General features: G+C 34.2%; 2 protein-coding genes across 3 annotated transcripts in view; one reads left to right on the top strand and one right to left on the bottom strand.

The window, feature by feature from the left end:
• Nucleotides 1–19,720, bottom strand: part of Dbct (Dihydrolipoamide branched chain transacylase E2) — a 61,958-nt gene that overhangs the window by 32,433 nt on the left and 9,805 nt on the right. For both annotated transcript variants that reach the window (XR_004759539.2, XM_035368720.2), the window contains exons 2-3: nt 5,521–5,611; nt 3,432–3,507 (exon numbers count right to left, since the gene is read on the bottom strand). Coding sequence is in view for 1 of the 2 variants with exons in the window: in XM_035368720.2 (XP_035224611.1) it covers nt 3,432–3,507; nt 5,521–5,611 (167 nt within the window). In the remaining variant the exon portion in view is untranslated. The remainder of the gene's footprint in view (nt 1–3,431; nt 3,508–5,520; nt 5,612–19,720) is intronic.
• The window catches only part of IFT46 (intraflagellar transport 46), a 201,810-nt gene continuing 195,533 nt past the window's right edge, over nt 13,444–19,720 (top strand). Inside the window, exon 1 of the mRNA XM_085811367.1 lies at nt 13,444–13,702. Coding sequence (XP_085667493.1) covers nt 13,685–13,702 — 18 coding nt within the window. The 5' untranslated portion in view covers nt 13,444–13,684. The remainder of the gene's footprint in view (nt 13,703–19,720) is intronic.

A 19,720-nucleotide genomic window follows, 5' to 3' on the forward strand; every position in this document is an offset into this window, starting at 1 on the left:
ATGTCAGTCATTTCTCAATAGACTGGAAAAACATATTTCATTTTTAATTTATTATTTAAAAAAATCAGTTCTCTTAAACTACTACACTGAAAATATTTTTCTTCCTTCTAGTAGATAAAACCCTAATACACACAACTAAGTACATTGTATCATGCATTTTATTTGAATTTGTGTTGTTGGCTTTTTTTTTTATTCAGATAAATAGTGTGTAGTTAAATGTCATCAAATACTTTTTTAGCTCAGAATGGACTTGTATATAATACAAACAAACATGACAGTAAAGTATTTTTTAACAGAGAAAATAATTTAAGTTCATAAATTAAGTCAAACATTTCTGTACAAATGGCTGTTTTGAAAGCATCATTCTAAAAAAGAAATATATGGAAGCAGCACACCTAATACACTTTAATAATTTAAACTTATACACCAGGTTTAATAATTTAAACTTATACATACCGATGTTTGAAGCACATTATGAGTGAAGATGAATCACAAATTAAGATGAATCTGCAGACAGCTTTATCAACTGCTGCAGATAAATCCTACCTTAACTTAGAAACATAGGTTAAAAACAGAACTTGATTTTCATGGATGCAAAGAGAATCAAAGCAATAAACATATGATCTGGAATTCTGATGGCTATTTTGCAACTTGATAGACATCTGGTAAAATGTGCAGTGTTAACAGTGAGATTTTGGGAGTGATAGAGGAAGCTGTTTGTTTTCTAATTTTGTCTTTGCCTCTTAGCATTAATCCCAGAACATTTGAAATTTGACATTTCCCACAAATCTGTTAACTACTAAACAAAGTAATCTCTAGTTTCATAATTTAACAACATAAAGATGAAAAAGTTTAATTTAACTTAGAGTAAAATTCAATTCTGTTTTTGTTAATATAAAAAAGTAATTTATTTCTGAACCAAAAGAGCCCACTTAAAATATTTTAGGGAACTGAACCTCCAACTTGTTTGTAAAATAGCATCACTAAGTTTCTGATGCCCATTCTCCTAATTTTAAAAGATCATTATAAAAATATGTACAACTTGAACACACACATACAAAAAAAAGGATGGTTCTATATCTCCTGTTCTATTGAACTGATTACCCAAAATTTAACTTGCATTTTCCATGTCTCAAAGCATGATTTAAGATATATATTAAATTTATTTATTGCATTAGCCTAATAAAGGTATTTTGACACAATCAGACCTTTTCTGAAATAACACACCAATTGTTTTCCATATTTTGACTCTATGACTCAAGATATGCCTACATATTAAATTTTCTAATTTTTGTTGAAAAATTTATGCAGAAATTTAAAAATTTATCTTAACACATTTTTTCAGTTTGTGCCAAAAATAATTCACTTGGCGAACTTCTTAATTTATAGCAACCTATTTTTCCTTCCCTTTCTTTTTCATGAGCGGAAAAAAAAGTCACCGTTCATTACTTTCAAATAATTTTAACAAAGTGTGTAAACTAGATTTGGTATTATTAGTGCTTACGAATGAATATGCCAAATTTTAAAATGTGCCAATATGTAAATTCACATATATCTTACAAAATTTTGAATAAAAAACTCTTATTTTTGGCAGATATGCTTAGAAATACACCGTTGGCCATTAAAATTGCAACACCATAAAGCAAATACAAAAAAAGATATTTATTGCACATAAACAATATGGCATGAAGACAAAATGATTAAATTTGTAAGCATTTTGGAGGTTTACAGGGGTGCAAAAATATTAGAAACAGCTACCACCCCTGGCAGCTAAACGGCCCTTGCCCCATTAGGCATAAAATCAAACTGGGATTGGATGACAAAAATGGGCAACTCATTCCATGTTGCTTCAAGTCTATGCCACACTTCATCACCCCTATTTAGCTGGAGAGGGGTGGCAGGCTAGTCTTTCAGCGACCCATGACCAGATGTTTTCAATGGATGCCAGATTTGGAGATCGTGCAGGCCAGGGCAGCGATCGAATACCCTGTGTATCTAGGAAGGTCAGAACACGACGTGCAACATGTGGTGTTGCATTATTTTGTTGGGACATGGTGTTTGGGAGCGTTGAAGATAAGGCATAACCACTGGACGTAACATGTCAGAAATGTACCCATCTATCTGCGTTCAAATTACAGTCGATCCGAACTAGAGACGTGCATGTTGTGTATCAAATGGCTGCCCAAACCATCACACCAGGTGCAGGGCCCCTTATGTCGATATCGAATGCAAGCAAGTGACGTGTGGTCTCCTCGAACACTTCACACTCGTGTATGGCCATCAAAATATGCACGTAGAATTAATTGGGACTCATTTGAAAAGGCGACATTGTGCCACTCCTGTACCCAGCTTTGTCGTCTGATGCATCAGAGTCATCGTCTCTCTATGCTGCATTGTCGAGGGAAGCCAAAGCAATGATCACCCTGCTACAAACGTCGGTGCACCTTGTGAGCTGATACTGGGCGTGCTGCAAGCATGCCCATTTTCTGACTAATGCTCCGTGATGTGGTCGTATGGTTTTGCAGGGCTGACCTCACAATATGTCTGTCGTCTCTGGCATTAGCCATGGGAGGGTGTTGAGATCCTGCATGCCGTTCAGTATGACCCTCAGCAATCCATTGATTCCATATTGGCATAACAATGGTTGGATGTCGACCAGTGTGACCGGCGATATCACAGAACGATAATCTACACTTTTGATTTGCAACGATCCTGCCTCTTTTGAATTTCAGAACTTCCTGGTAAGAATTTTCTCTTCTTATTCGAGGCATAACACGGTATTATGAGCAAACTCTAACTTTACAAAGCATTTTCCAAATGAGAAATCCACTATGCAATATTTCTTTTATGCAGTGTTACAGATGTCGTTCCTCCCTCCTGTGTCATCTAAATGCTCTGAAATACTAATTATTTGCATATCCCAACCTCTTTTTCCTTTCATGTGACTTTGACATTCGTCAAATCATTCCTTCCTGGTGTTCAATTTTAATAGCCAGCAGTACTTTAAAATGATGTTAAAAATTTTATATGCTATAACGCGAGATTGTTTTCGAAAAATTCATAAAAAATATTTAAAAATACAAATTTTTAAAATAAATAATAAAAAATGTGCAAATTATATTTGGATTAAGCCTAAATTTCGAATTCTAGAAGAAGGAATCAAGTTATAGTTTAATAAAAAAAAGATATTAATACATATATATCAAATTAAATTAACATTGAAGAGTTAAAATTTTGAGAGCTAATTTTATAAAAACTACTTGTGCGATTTTTACAAAATTTGACCATCTAATATATATTGTAAGTAAGTCACTTTCAAGACATGGAAGATGCAAGTTAAATTTTGATAATCAATCCAGTAGAACGGGAGATATAGAACTGTCCCCCCCTTTTTTGTGCATTTGAAAAGAAAATATTATGTAAACGTTTACCATTCTTTTAGAGTAACTTCTGATATTCCTTCTCCAATATCTGATAAATTGAAAGAAACTATTTGACCATAATGTGCTGCAATGAATAAATAAATATGATTACATAAATGGTGGATTCTTTTAACATATGATGAAAAATGCAAAATATGAAAAGATGATTAAAATATACAAAAAAGAGTCAAAGCTTGCAGAATATATTTCTTTTCAATTTTATAATTTTAATAGAATGCACTACAAATTGTAATAGACCATTTTTACTTTTTAATGGAATAATTTTACAGTTGTAGCTATAAAAATCCAATTATATATTCATTTCACTACACAGTAATGCAATAACTTCAATGAATCTCATCAGCTACAATAAGTTTGAAGTATGAATGTAATTTATTTGATTAGTGAGTCTAACTTAATAAACTGACATATTTTTTATCTGATATTCCTAGTTACACACAGCTGTATCAAATTCTGGATAAGTTATATGCCCACCAAAGGCGAATGGTGAAGTTTCTGAATACTGGTAGTTCAGTTTGGGGTTCAAGTCCTGGCAAATGGGCTGGCTGCATAGGCATTGCTGTGGTGTTCCCCACGTGTAATGAGCATATGAGCAAGTTTTCCTTAGAAAGTCCACCACAAATGCATCTCTTCTCTTAGACAAATAGTCAAGTGCTTTCACATAATAAATCAAATCAAAAGATTAGTTATGTAGCACATCAATAAATAGAAACACAGGATTCTATGCAATTATAGTGATATTCAGTTTTGATAACACAGCTTGTCAAGAAATACTGCTATGGTAACAGTAAGAGTTGTTACAATGGTATTTTTGTAATCACATGTATATTATAGACTGTGATTACATAATGCACAAAAATGGAACAAACAGTGAACATTAAATTTTGCATGAAATTCAGAAAATTGGCCATAGAGACATTAACCATGTTTCAGCAAACTTGAGGCAATAAATTGTATGTAATGTTTGGCAAAATTGTTTCAATGTTCGTGTGGCAAAAGTGTTTCAAGGGCAGAAAAAAAAATGATGAGCCATCTTGAAAATGTTTACAAGCAACATGTCCAAAAAAATTGAATTAATTCAGGAATTTGTGCATGCAAAATATCAGAAGATGAGACACTCCAGATATTTATTATTTGTATGTCAAAATCCTAATATCATAAATGAACATACTGCACATTGCTGTTAAGTTTGTCCCTCGAATAGGAAAAATATTGTGTCACAATGTGCCAAGATCTCCCTAAACATGCAAAGGATAAGCCAATTTTTCTTATTCAGGTTTATCTGTGGTCATGAGATTCAGCATATACCACATGAACTCACTAAGGTTACGGCCTCGCTTACACAAAATGACTTTGATGCTCATTCCAGCAGTTGCAAAATATAAACAATATATACTCCCCATAACAAACTGTAATGGGATTCCACCTTTTAAATTTCATACCCAGATACCATAAAGATAACATTAATGTTACTGGTGTTAACATCTAAAAGAGAAAACATGAAACTTTTTTTTTTTTTTTTTGAAGTATGTGATATGGAAGTATATTATGATTTCGTCCAGTCTCGTTTTTTGAATACCAGTCCCCTCTAAGTGTTACTAGAGGGGAAAAAAAAAGACTGAAATAGCATGATTTTTTATGTTCTTACTCCAAATACCTGCAGAAAGGAAAAAAGTCTAAAGTGTCATGATATTTTGTTGCCACATCCAGAAAGTTTGAAGTAGGAAAGGCTAAAATGGAGCACAATGAAAAACTTTTCTGCCAGTGGCGTAGCTAGAGTGGGGCAAGGGGGGACATCTGTCCCCGGGCGCAGCATCCAAGGGGCGCCAAACTGATGCTACGAAATTTTTAATGAAATGTTTTCCATTCTTGGCACACAGAAAGGGGCGCAAATTCTTCAGTTGTCCCCGGGTGCTGAAAGTTCTAGCTATGCCCCTGTTTTCTGCATAAAAATTTTTCACCGCACTTGAAATTATAATTACACTTATTTTTAGAGAAATTCAAACTATTTTATGATTAAATTTTTGCTTATTACATTTAGAGAAAACTGCATAAAAAATACTGTAAAGCAACAGACCTGAAGATGTAAAAAGACAACGATGTTTCCTTGCACTTAGATTGCATATTCTTAAAGATGCTGCCTGTTTGGGTCTTGAAACATGATGTGACTATAAAATAAATATAATTTAAGCATACTGTTTACAAAGCACAACATATAATTAAACATGCAAAATGCAATAAATATTAATTAAATTGTGTATACTATTTAATATCACAATTCATAATTGAATAAACTATATTTCTTCTATCAGCTCCCAGATACTCAGAATGTACTTCTGTTCCTATTCTGTAATGTATTTAAGATACCTTAATCAGGACATAATTTCTTTTTAAGAAATGTAAACAAAATAATTTTCTTCATTTTTTAGAAGAATAGCTACTTTCTTAGTTCAAGTTAAGCCATAAGTTTGAATTAAATGAGCACTGAACACTTGCCACATCAAACTTACGCTATCTTCCCTAAAATATTACATTTTACATACTATTTTGAACTAAAATGTTTCAGTGTTATCTTCAGCTATAATGAAGCATGCACTTTTAGTTTTAAAATATGCTCTGGTTTTTTAAAGAATTGACTGGATTAAGGCAAAGGGTCAGCTTATTCCAATTCTGATTAAAAATATTTTGTATGATGCAATCTGAGGTTCCCATGCCCTTCTTCTATTCACTAATCCCTTGAGAGCACTTACGAATTAGCAAACTTGAAACACCATTAATCAGGAAAGAATGTTGCCACAAATATACATGGGTACTTCTTTGTTGAAACAGATATTACACTTAGTCATCAAAATTGGCAAACTTAATCACCTAATCAGTAAAGTGAAAATTTCAAAGGTCACCAAAGGCTTTCGTTGGTGGCCCTTTTAACACATTCGCTGCCACTGACGCGCTGGTGCGTCAGCATGGCGCTACCTCCCATGCCGGTGACGCTCTGGGGCGACAATCGAGTATGATAAGTAAACTGCTTTAGTTTTAGTTCGGATTTGGAGGTTGAACGATGAGGTTTTTGTGGCACGTTAGTGAAGCATTATTTTTATATTTTCAGTGCGTGGTTTTTAAATTTTGTGTTTAAATTTTTTTTTTTTTTTTTTTTTTTTGTGTGCATTTTTAAAAATGGCGGACAGTACAAGTATTGCAGGACCTTCACAGCCTAAGAAAAGGAAAGTAAGTAAAAAACTGACTGATGCCGAAATATTAGAATTACTAGAAAAGAGTGATCTTTCTGATTATGACAGCATAGACGATGAAGATTACGGTTGGGATTCTACGAGCGAATCGGAAGGAGATAGTGATGTCGCTGTGGATAACTTAGAAATGTCGGATTCTGACACAGAAGATCAACAATTACCGGTAATCCGACAGGTTGACTGGAAAACAGATTCAAGTTGCATGGTAAGTCATACATTTACAAAATCTGAGTCCTTGCTAATACAGCCAACTGAAAGTACTCCTATCGGATATTTTCGCCTTTTCCTCATTGAAGTATTTCTGGAAAAAATAGTCGAAGAAACAAATCGTTACGCATTAGAAATACAAAATAGCGATAAAACGAAAGAAAAGTCATGAATAACGCTTTGGAAAGATTTAAAAGTGGATGAATTTTTAGTTTTTTTGGGAGCATTCTTGCAAATGGGGACAGTAAGAATGAATAGACTTCAGGACTACTGGAAGAAGGACCCATTATTTCATAATGTAGGCATTGCAAATAGCATTAGCCGAAATCGGTTTTTATTAATTTTACGTGCATTACATTTTGCAAAAAATAGTGAACCTGGAGAACCTCAACCTACAGACAGGTTATATAAAATACGCCCTGTTATCGATTTTTTTAACGAAAGAATGTGCGAGATATATTATCCTAATAGAGAACTTTCTTTGGATGAATGTATGGTTCTCTGGCGAGGTAGATTATTGTTTCGTCAATACATAAAGAATAAAAGACATAAGTACGGTATAAAACTTTATATTTTGAGCACATCAAGTGGAATAGTGCAAAAGATTGCCGTGTATACTGGTTTATTACATGACTATGGAGGGCAAAACCATACACAAAAAATTGTTTTGCATTTACTGAATGAAAAATTAAATGTCGGTCACCATGTTTTCATGGACAATTATTATAATAGCTTTGACTTGGCCAAGTTACTGTTAGATAAAAAGACACACTGCACAGGCACATTGAGAACCACTCGAAAAATCACTCCAAAGAATGTTCAAACTACTAAATTGCGAAAAGGCGATACTATTGAAAGGTATTGTCAGGGAGTAATGATCGGAAAATGGAAAGATAAGCATGAAGTGTCTTATATTTCTACGGAATACAAAAATGAAATGGTTGACATTTTAAATAAACGAAATGAAATAAAGCAGAAGCCTCTGCCAATCATCAAATATAATGCATTTATGTCTGGTGTAGATTGGCAAGATCAAATGCTGTCATATTATCCCTCGGAAAGAAAATCACTACGCTGGTTGAAGTAATGCTAATGAATTCACATGCTCTTTATAATAAATATTCCGGAAAAAAAATATCACTTTACAAGTACCGACTGAACGTTGTAAAATCACTTTTGCCATCAACAGACGAACAAAAGCCGACTCCCAAGAATCTCAGACGTACTCTTCAGAAAAGAGAACTTGCACCTGGTAAAACCAAAATACAAAGAAAAAGGTGTACATCTTGTTCCTCTCAAGGCAAACGCACAGACACTACGTATGAGTGCCGTGACTGTTCCGACAAGCCAGGATATTGCTTGAATTGCTGTGAAATATACCATAAGTGATAATATATTTATGCAGTACTGTTCTACACTGACATTTTGTTTGTAATAAGTTTATTTTTTTTTTCATTTTCTATTATGTTGTTTATGTATATTATACAATATTTGTTACATTTTATAATCTTACATTTACATTTATACATATTTATGTTTTACTGTTACATTTTATAATTTTTCATAAATTTCACTTCTCTTTATCCAATTAAACGTTTTATTTCTTTTAAACTGTGACTTTATATAATGTGTCAATAATTTCGCAGAAAAATGATGAGACGCGCCAGAGCGTCAGTGGCATACAGATAATAAGTTGAACGTGAGAAGCCACTGACGCTCTAGAGCGTCCGAAATTTTTTTACACTAAACATGAAAATAAAAGATTTTTCTTTTTTTCTGGCTTTACTATTAAAATATTAGGAACGTTTTTAATCATTAAAACACTTTTTTTAAATTCGGCTTCTGAGGATGGATATATAAATTTTGGTGGCAGCAAATGTGTTAACAAGGATGTGCATGTCAGTGCCTTACCTGGAGTTTCAAATAAATCACTGTAAGACAAGCTTTTGGTAATCACTATATTGACCATGGCAGTTCCTGATGATTACTTTTGATGCAAAACAGCGACAGATACATGTTTCCATTTCGGCTATGATACTATTATCAACTTTTGCTGTGCACCTGATACAAATTTCAAATTCCTTAGTTGTTCTAGTTCGCAGTCTCCTAAAAAGGTTAACTAAAATATGATACATTATCATAATCTACAAGCTATTACACAACTGATGCTGTTTTATGGTTGGATGCATCTTCATATTAGCACTGAAGGTTCTCATAGTTGAAGTGCTGCTGTAGTTGGTAAGGAAGACTCATCAAAACTTGCTGGGCAATAGCTGCATTCATTTCAACCAATGGTGCATTTATACTCCAAAAAGAGAGCCACACAAAAATACTGCCAACTCCAAACTCATAACTAAAAAATGTACATGCTAAGAAATCTAACCTTTTTTTTCTGTACCCATTTCCCTCATTGCTACCACATACAAATTTAACTTTTGACATGCTTCATACCTATGTTCATCGAATCACAAGATTCATTTCTGCCGTTCTAATACCTGAGACAGAAAGTCTATGTCATCGGAAAGTTAGCTTTTATGCAAGGACTGAATTGTTTGATATAAAGTAAAGCCCACAATAGCTATCTACTTAAGTTTCATCCTACTTTTAAAATAAAAACTCTTGGAGGAATGATATTGAAAGCATCACACTTTTCTTCCCTCATCACTACCCTTTTATGCAGACTTTCACAAGTTTTAACTGCCTTCATGCTGCAATGCCTTGTCAGAAATTCAATGGATCTATTCCTTATCTGGTATTCAAACTTAGATACTCAACTAATAAGAAACCACAAGTCTGCACTAACCATCATGTTATACAAGGCAGTCAATATACTCAGCATGCCACTTCATGGAGACCTCAGACATTCTCTTGAACTGTATCCTCTGCTGATTTATGTATTTAAACTTTAAACTGAATAGGAAAATAAAAACTGCTAGTAATTTTTGACTCTGTAAAATATTTATGAGATAAATAAAGAGCTGTACAAAAATCAAGGACATCATTTTAGGGCATAATCATAATCATAAGGGCACAAAAATCTTCCTTAAAATTCCTTCTATATTTCTCTCTTGCACTCCGGGTAAGCGTACATTCATCGACAAAGTGCCTGGCATCCCCAAACTTATCACATATTATGTATTTATCATTATTCTGTAGATGGAACCAATTAAAATAAGCCGGGAGACACCCATGATTAGTCAGTATCTGATTTATATCAATATTATTTATAATATTCATCTATCTTTCTTAATTTCATACTTTTCATTAACTTTTTCTTATTAGATGACTCCCAGCAAAAATTCCATCCTGTATAAATCCAGTTTTCAATTTCAGCAAAGGTCTTTTTTTCTTGAATCTTGGATATCAAAATTATCGGTCCCATCCCCAAGTGCCACTATTTTAGCAAGGGTGTCCGCCCTTTCATTTCTGACAATTCCACTGTGTGCTTTCACCCAGTGTAATTTAGCAATATTTTTTCTTTCAGTCTCTTTAAACAAGTCTTTTATTTCAATTGATTTTTATGATCTGGTTGGGAGAGTGCCTGTTACGCAGACAGGGCATCAGTATAAATATTTATAAAATTGATGTGTTAACTTTTTATTAACTCAAAGCCTCTGTCAATGTGTGTAGTTCTGCTCGATAAACCGAATTCATTAGTTTAAGTTTTATTCTCACATTGTCTATCTCCACTCCATGAAAATAAATTACCACAGCGCTACCCACTCCCCCATCAATTCTAGAACCCTCTGTAAAAACGTCTATTTCGCCACCAGCAGGAAAATCAAGATAAAAAAATAATCCAAATCATGTCATCGGGTGAATAATATCCTCATTCTCTTGTTGAAAGGCCTTACTAATTACTCTGAATATACAGTTTTCAATGCATTATTGATTTTATTTAGAATCAGAAGTTGCATTGTTACATCTTCTCTAATTCTGCCTTCGTGTGCTATCTATATGTCAGCATCATTGACAAAATAATGTAGTATTTCATGAGAGCAAAGAGAAAACTTTATCCCTCCTTTTCTCCCTCAACATAAGATGGTTGGCAAGTTTTTTCTTATCTGCATGCTGTCTCCATCTAATATTCAAGAAGGAAGAAACAAGTGTTCATCATTTAGCACAATTTATTAAGCATTATTATTACACAGAGGCAAATTTTGTGCTTTGAAGTTTACATCTAAGTTTAATGTTGTTTATTTAAAGTTGATTATTTTAAAGATGTTTATTCTTATTTCTGGGCTTAACTCCATATGATAACATATAAACGTGTAATATTAAATGACATTTTTTTTTTTTTTTTTTTTTTTAAGAAATTTGAAGTACAGTTTTGCTCAGATCAAGACTTAAATTCAGCCAATATTCAGTTCTGGTGTTTCCCAATTTTTTGAATAAAATCAAAATTCTAGCTACAGTGAACTGAAGCTTCAAACCAAACAAACTCTGCTGTACACCTGAATTGTAATACTTCAGTAGCTGAGAGAGAAAAAAAATTTCCTTGTCAAAATGCAAACCCCAACAGAAATTTTTTGGGCTCTACTCATTTGGTCAAAACGTGTTTAGATTAGAAGCCTCACATATATCTCAGTATGAAGAAAAATATTCTTCCCACTGAGATATAAGTGCATTTTTTGTTTTCCCTCACTGATGAAAACATTAATTTTTGTTGTATCATCCCCCTTGACTACATAGTGGTTAGCGAACACCGATTACTACTCTGAATGACAGGGTGAGCATTAATCCTGTAAACGGATTGTTTACTTATGTGTTTTTACACCATTTCACAAATATAGTATCAGACCACCCTTAGTAGTGTACTCTATATAGTGTTCTCAATGATGAGATGGCTTAATGACTGATCTGTATGGCTATTCTCAACAAATCCATGAGAAGTACGAGTTCGGCTATATTGGAGGGGGGGTTAACTTATCTTTTATCCTCCATATCGTGTCTTACTGTTATCAGGGTTGCCACTCAAACAGGAGAATAAAATTCCCTGACTTTTCCAGGTGTGTTTCAAGAAAATTCCAGTCTATCCGCATAATGTACATTGGCTGTGCTAAGAGGTAAATTAATTATGGTATTACTTGTATAGTGTAGCAAATTCACTTAATTATTCAATAAATCCCAGAGGACATTTATTCTTAATTATTCTTGGTATACTTTGTTTGATAATTTTGTTTACTTTTCCACCTAAGAAACTTAATAAAATTTAAGATATATAAGTTGGATAACAAATGTATGTTTTATTTAATTATTACTCATGATCATCACCAGTTCAACATGAGGCTAATCCGGTCCTTATAAATCACAACGCAATGCTAAATAGTTAGGTTAGATTTTAGGTAAATTTAAAAGGCACTTTAACACTTGAAAACACAAATATAATTATAATAGTTGTTGTTTTCTTCACTGAAGATTGAGATTAGAATCTTCCCAATCTGGAATAAAATAAGACTTTTTTTTTGCAGATATTCTGCAGCTAAACGAAAGAAAGAAATCTATTTTAATAAATTGAGGTATTTTATATTTATTTCGCAGCATACTTAAGGAAAAAATATGTGCATTAAATTTCGTGATTGTATGTCATCATACTGCTAGAATTAATTTCAGGATTATGCCAGAGAAAATTTCCTGAAATTTGAAAATATTATTTACTAATAATAAATAAATTTAGAGGGAAGAAGCAACATTAAATTATACGAATAACATAAAAATAAAGCTAATTACTTAAAATTGAATTAGAATAATCAACGATATTTTAGCGAATATAGTTAGTTATATTACATGGTTAGCCTAGATGACTGATTACTATTTTTTTATTTTACTGCAAAATGGCAAGGTATTTATTTAAAAAAAAAAGGTTTAAAAATATTTTGCGGTAAAATTCTAGTATACGGTAAGGTTTTGGCACGATTTTGAAAATTGTCGCCAAGACCAAAATGACCCGTTTACTGCGCATCATCGTGTCACCAAATCCCATTGTACCATACATGGAGACTATTCTAACCAAAGAACGTCTATGTAAAGAAGAAAAGGTTCCATACAAGTAAAATGCTATTACGCCGCTAGAATGCGTAGGGAAAATTTGCCAAGGGATTTGGCAACGGAACCTGGCGGCCAGAATTTCCTTCTCCGCGATGTGTACCGAAATTGAGAAACACGGTTTAAGAAGAAACGTTCTTTGACCAAAAGAAAGCTACGAAAATCAGTTTTTAAATTATTGCGAAAAATCCAAGAAGAAACGTTTTATCAAAGGACGTTTCTTCTTGGATTTTTCGCAATAATTATAGAAACGGATTTTCGTAGTTTTTTTTTTTTTTTTTTCCCCTGAAAATAACTAATCCATGAATTAATTTACTTGCGCCAAAAAATATTTTCTTTTCCTTTAGAGTTTAACCACTTGCGCTAAGACTAAACTTCACGGTTGCGGTGCCGTGCACTACAATATAACAAGCGGTAAAGTGTCTCATTTACGCCGCTCCGCATCTGCGAGTGCAATCCAGAGCTGTAACTCGAGAAATAAACAATCTCGTTGTTAGGCGACGTGTGCATCACGTTATTTTCATTTTTGCGATAAATGCTTATCGATGTGGTGTTCACGTCGCTCGCGGTTTGAAACAAAAGCATCTCGACGTGCGTGGCACGTCTTTTTAGCGCAAGTGGTTGAAGAAATTTTAAACGATATTCATTTTATGAACTCTTGATAACCTGACCTTCGAACTTCGACACCGGTTTCGAGCTTTGGCGACAGATATATCACCGCATGCACAGCTATTTCCCTCTATGATGGAACGGAGCCACGTAAGTTGCAGAGAGGTTTTCCTTCTTTACAATACATATTCTTTGATTCAAACGTCCATGGTACCGTATACTAGGATTAAACCCATTTTGTTTTATACGAGAACAGGTACTTTCTTTAGTTCATGCACTGCACATGCGATTCTCGAGAATACTGAAAACCAAAAGTTGCGGGAAACTTGCTTTGCCTTTCTAAAAGACAATCAAATTGGAGCTGCGAAAATTGGCTCTATGCCAGCTGCCCGAATGACACTCACGTGATACACAATTCGCCAAAAAAGTTACCTCTTCCGACGTCGGCGCAAAAATCGCTTTTTTTGGCGGGATCGTTGTATGAACTTCCCTGACTTTTCCAGATTTTGACAAAAATACTTAAATTCCCTGACTTTTACCTGAATTTTTTGGTCAATTTTCGAATCCCCTGACTTTTCCCGGTTCTCCCGTTTTTCCTGGTAGCGTGGCAACCCTGTGTTATGAGCTTACATTTCATTCCTTTAATTATTTCACTAATTTTTCTGATTTTATGTTAATTTATTCCTTTTTATTTAATTTTCATGATATTTTAACTCCTATAACTTTTATTAATACTTTCATTCCTTTATATTTTATTTAATTTTTTCATTATTTATTGCTTCATCTATTATTTTATTTGTTTTTTGTTCCCTTTTCTGTTGGCATTCTGCATAATTCTAGCATTTCTAATTTTAGAAATTAAGTATTGGTTGTAGTATTAGAACATGTTTTCACATACAGAACTTTGTAAAATAAGCAATAAAATCAAGGTATGTTTGATAAAGAACAGACCTTCGTAAAATAAGCATATTAAACTATCTCTAAAACTTTATAAAGATAATATAATAAAAGCAATAAAATATTAAATCAGTAGATAAATTATATATAGACCTTCATAAAACAAGAACTGCCTTAATCAGTCTGCTGAATACACAAATAGCTAAAATTATATAAAATTAATAAATTTAAGTAGAAAATGTAGTCTTAATTCATAACTGTTATTGCTTGAACTGGACGATTTTATAAATTGCACTTAAAAAAAATCATATGAATATCATATAAAGGAAAATAGTGATTTCTTAGTTTATTTCAATCAAAAAGAACAGTTACAGGTCACCAAAATGATATACACAAAAGAAAAAATAATTTCCCTTCACACATAGTTTGAAATGAATTACTTGTATAAACTGTAATATACTGCTCGACATTGAAAATGCAACACCAAGAAGGAGTAGTCAGAAATTTATGCAAATTTTAGCCAACATGCTCTGCGAGGTATACAGATGCTTCCCTGGCCACCATACTCTCCTGACCTGTCACCAATTGAACATGTGTGGGATGTGATTGGACGCCGTTTGCAGACTATGCCCCCGCCTCGTTCAGAAGACGAACTGTGGCAAATGGTTGAAAGGGAATGGAGAGCCATCCCTCAGGACACCATCTGTACTCTTATTGACTCTATGCCTAGACATGTTTCTTCGTGCATCGCTGTCCACTGTGGTCCTACATCCTACTGAGCCGACATCATTCTCACTCTGTATTCTGATTATCATTTTGAAATAAAGATCACTTATTGCTGCTTGCTGTCTCTGCCTTTTTTCCAAATTTCATCACTTTCTGACCACTCCTTCTTGGTGTTGCATTTTCAGTGTCGAGCAGTGTATGTCCAAGAAAAAAGTTTGATTCTAATATGTGCTAAAATGTAAATTCAATGTTCTGGACTTTCTCTTGATACTGAAAATAAGCTTGTACATAAATTTATAACCACGTGTAAATATCATCAGTATTCATATCACTACAAGGTTGTTCAATAAGTTCCCGGAGCGCATCTATTCGCCAATATTAGACCTAAAACTTTGACGCCATTTTCATATTTGTTCTTTCTTAGGAACACGTCAAATGTATCATTTCGATCTGTTAATTTATTCATTTAACCGCCCTTTATATCTAACGTGTTGTGCCTTTTTTCAGGTATGGATAAAATTGAGCAATGTGCAGTTATCAAATTCTTTGTAAAGAAAGGTTTAAAAGCAATGGAAATTCATACCGAAATGGTGAATGTGTTGGGTGAATCTGCTCCTTCAAAAACAACGGTTTGCAAGTAGGCTAATTTATTCAAAAGTGGTCGTACCAGCCTTGAAGACGATGCGCGAGAGGGACGTCCAAAGACTGCATCTACACCGGAAATCATCGGAAAAATACAAGATATGGTATTCGAAGACCGTCGATTGACTGAAAGCTTAACAGAGGCTTTAGGCATTTCATTGGGCACAGTGAGCAATATTTTGAGTGTTAATTTGGGTTTCAAAAAACTCTATGCAAAATGGATACGGCATTCTCTAATGATGGAGCAAAAACACATTCGGATGCGACTTTGCCAGCAACATTTGGAGCGTTTTTAAGGAGAATAAAAGCGACTTTATCCGTCGATTTAAGGCTAAGGAGTGGTGTGAACCCTGCTCTTCAGCGCCGAAGCGAGTTCGTGTGCAAAAATCAGCCAAGAAGGTGTTAGCATCAGTTTTTTGGGATGCGAAAGGATTTTTGTTTATAGATTACCTTCAAACTGGCAAAACAATTAATTCGGATTATTATTGTAACCTTTTAAATCAATTAGACGAAAAAATTCGTGAAAGAAGACCGGATTACAGAAGAAGAAAATCATTTTCCACCAAGATAATGCACCTGCGCACACAGCTCAAAAAACCATTGCTAAAACAAATGAATTGAAGTACGAATTGTTGCAACATCCAGCCTATTCAACAGATTTAACTCCCTCTGACTTCTGGCTCTTCCCACACCTCAAACAATATCTCCGTAGAAAATGATTTTCTTCAAACGAAGAGGTAATTGCTGCCGTGGAGGGATATTTTGCAGAGCTGCCGAAAAACCACTACAGTCAAGGGATCCATAAATTAGAAGACTGTTGGAATAAGTGTATTGAAGTTGAGGGAAATTACGTTGAACAATAAAGTCCTTTTTACAAATAAATATTGGTTTCTTCATTTCCATTCAGTGAACTTACTGAACAACCTGGTATGAGTGAAATTTAAAAAGATTTCAGTTGTTGATTTCTCCAGTTTCAGCACGTTGTCTGGTACTAGACTGAATTAATAAATGATTAATACAATTTACTTAATGCTTATACTTAAAAATATGTTACAGAGCAATATGCATCAATTAAGCAAAATTGAAATAGACTGCAGGGTACGAACTAATTGCAAACTTTATCGGAAAATATTTTCATTTCAGTATTTCATCTTAAATTTTGTGAATTAAAAATTTTTGTTATGTGCACTTCATTATTTTATATGTTTCGAATACATGTAATTGTAATTTCCACTCATAATTTTTTTTTAAAATTTGGTGTTCAGCAGTATGGCTCTTATGAAAACTCAGGCTACGCCCCTGACAAAAATGAAACTACATCATCGTTCTATGCAACATTAGATTATCAATTCAAAACAGTTTCAAACAAAAATAAAAAATGTTTCAAGTGTTTTGATTTTCTGTGCAACAATTAACCTTAAGCCATTTGCAGCTAGACTCTAGATGATAAAATGGCATGTGGACTTATTAAGAAAGTGAAATTAGAGTTTCTGAAGGGTTGAGTATGATATTTGTGGAGGTGTTAACACTGCTCCAATACTTATTCTTCGTAGACTTGTATACACTTTATTAACAGACTGTAGAGCAATTCCCCCCCTGTGAGTTTCGCTTAAATGCTGTTTATAAGATAATTATTATCATATATGATATCAATGTGTATGAAAATTTTCATCATTGAGGACTAGATTTACTCTCCTTTATAAGTAATAATATTTACACTGACAAGCCCATTCTTGCACTTACTTTTACGAATGATGGGAAAGAATCTAAGCGAATTTGATAGAGGGGCAAATTGTATTCGCCCAAAGACTTGGGGCAAGTATCCCTGAAATTAGATAATTGGTCAGTAGTTCACAATATGCCAGAGGTCACATAATACATTATTGAATATGTGGTCAGAATATTTTGGCTTTTTAGTACATACGACATTTTTATAATCCAGCATGAAAAACTGAATTTAAAATTTTTAGCATTTAACAGGCTGCATACTTTCATTCTATACACAGTCATAGAATGATTTTGAAACTAGACTTTTATGTAAAATCCCACTTAAGATCATTATTTTTCCTTTTCAGGAAGGGGGATACTATCAATAAAAATTAAAAACTGACTTTTGGTATTCTCGAATTTATCTTTTGCTTTACATCTGGAACTCTGTAAATTAAGATCCGAGAAAATTTTCATATATGGCTTAAGAGATTTCTACTTATGATATTGCCTGAAATGTCAAGAATTTTGCTTACTGCAAAGCAACCTTTTTTTGATGGGTGTGTGGAGGGTGCTGATATGCATGAGTGAAATTTAAAAATAATACTTCAGCACATGGAATCTTTTAGCAAACTTTAGGAAATGAGGTGATATCAAAAGCACAAGCTTTTTAGTGGTAAAATGTTTTCTGAAGATATTGTACTGTACAATGAATATTTTAGTGATATACAATGTCCGGCTATTAATTTCCAGGACTCATGGAATAACTCAGAATAAAAAAAGGTTAAACACATAGCCATTTAATATGATTCAAAGTAATCTCCATCAGCCATAATGTAAATCTGTGCTCAGCTGTACAAATTTCGGAAAGAAATTTTAAAGTCCACTTTTGGAATGGTCTTTAATAGTGACGTTACAGTTTTCTTGATGGCTTCGACATCCTGAAATCTTGTTCTCTTCAGCGAATTTTTCAGCTTAGGAAACAGGAAAAAGTCTGCGGGTGCTAGGTCTGGAGAGTATGGTGGATGCTGCATTTCAACGACACTATGCTGGGCTAAGAATCGCCTCACAGGCAAAGCAATGTGTGGGCCAGGCATTATCATGTAGCAACAGCCAACTCCCATTTTGTTGAAAATGAGGCCTCACTCTAAGAATTCGTTTTTGAAGTCGGTCAAGAACTTCTGTGTAGGACTGTCCATTGTTAGTCATGTTAGGAGGAAGAAATTCATGATAAATGAGTCCATTGCAATCGAAGAAAGCAATTAACATGACCTTGATTTTGGTGGTGTATTTAATTATGGCAAAGCACACGAGGGCTATCTGCCTAAAGGGAGGGATGCCTTTCGTGGAGGACTTTCTAAGGGAAACTGGCTCGTATACACATTACACATGGGGAAAACCACGAAAACGCCCCTGCAGCCAGCCCGTTCGAACCTCAGGATTCGAACCTCAGGCCGAACTACCAGTGTTCAGCGTCTTTACCGCTCGGCCACTGGTGGGACCTTGATTTTGGACTTATTGTACTAAAAATCGAAATTTTTTCTGCCTTGGTGAACTTTGAGACCGCCATTCGGAGCTTTGACGCTTGGTTTCAGGGTCATATTGATAACACCCAAACTCACCTCCTGTGACTATCCTATCTAGGAACGCAGGGTCAGCATCAGCGTTGTCGATAAGTTCGCCACGTGTCCAGTCTCAGTTGCTTTTGTTCGTCCCTTAAATGGTGAGGAACGAATCTGGAACAAATCTTGCGTTTGCCTAGGTCTTGCATCAAAATTCGCAGAACCGTCTCTTTGTCCATGTTGAATTCATCGGTGAGTACTCGAATAGTCAATAGACGATCACATTTCACCATATCGCAAACTTTTTCAATTGCTTCCGGCATGCATACGGACTGCAGCCGACCTATGTGTGGATCATCTTCGACGCTTTTGCACCCATCCCGAAAGCATTTAAACCATTCAAAAGTCCTTGAGCGGGATAATACTTCCTCGTTATGAACTTGTTTTAACATTTTGTAGGTTTCCACAGCTGTCTTGCCAATTTGAAGCAAAATTTAATGTTAATTCTTTGTTCCATTTTCCCTTCGACAATAGGAATTTAAGAGCTACATTTTAATGTGCGTTTCCACGAGGACCACTTACTTCAGAATGGCGCCTATTGCACTGCACATGCACAAGAAAATGCTCTTCAATA

Source organism: Stegodyphus dumicola, chromosome 2 (genome assembly GCF_044657685.1).
Source record: "Stegodyphus dumicola isolate Sdum_Otavi_A_Nest chromosome 2, ASM4465768v1".
Classification (NCBI taxonomy): Eukaryota; Metazoa; Arthropoda; class Arachnida; order Araneae; family Eresidae; genus Stegodyphus; species Stegodyphus dumicola.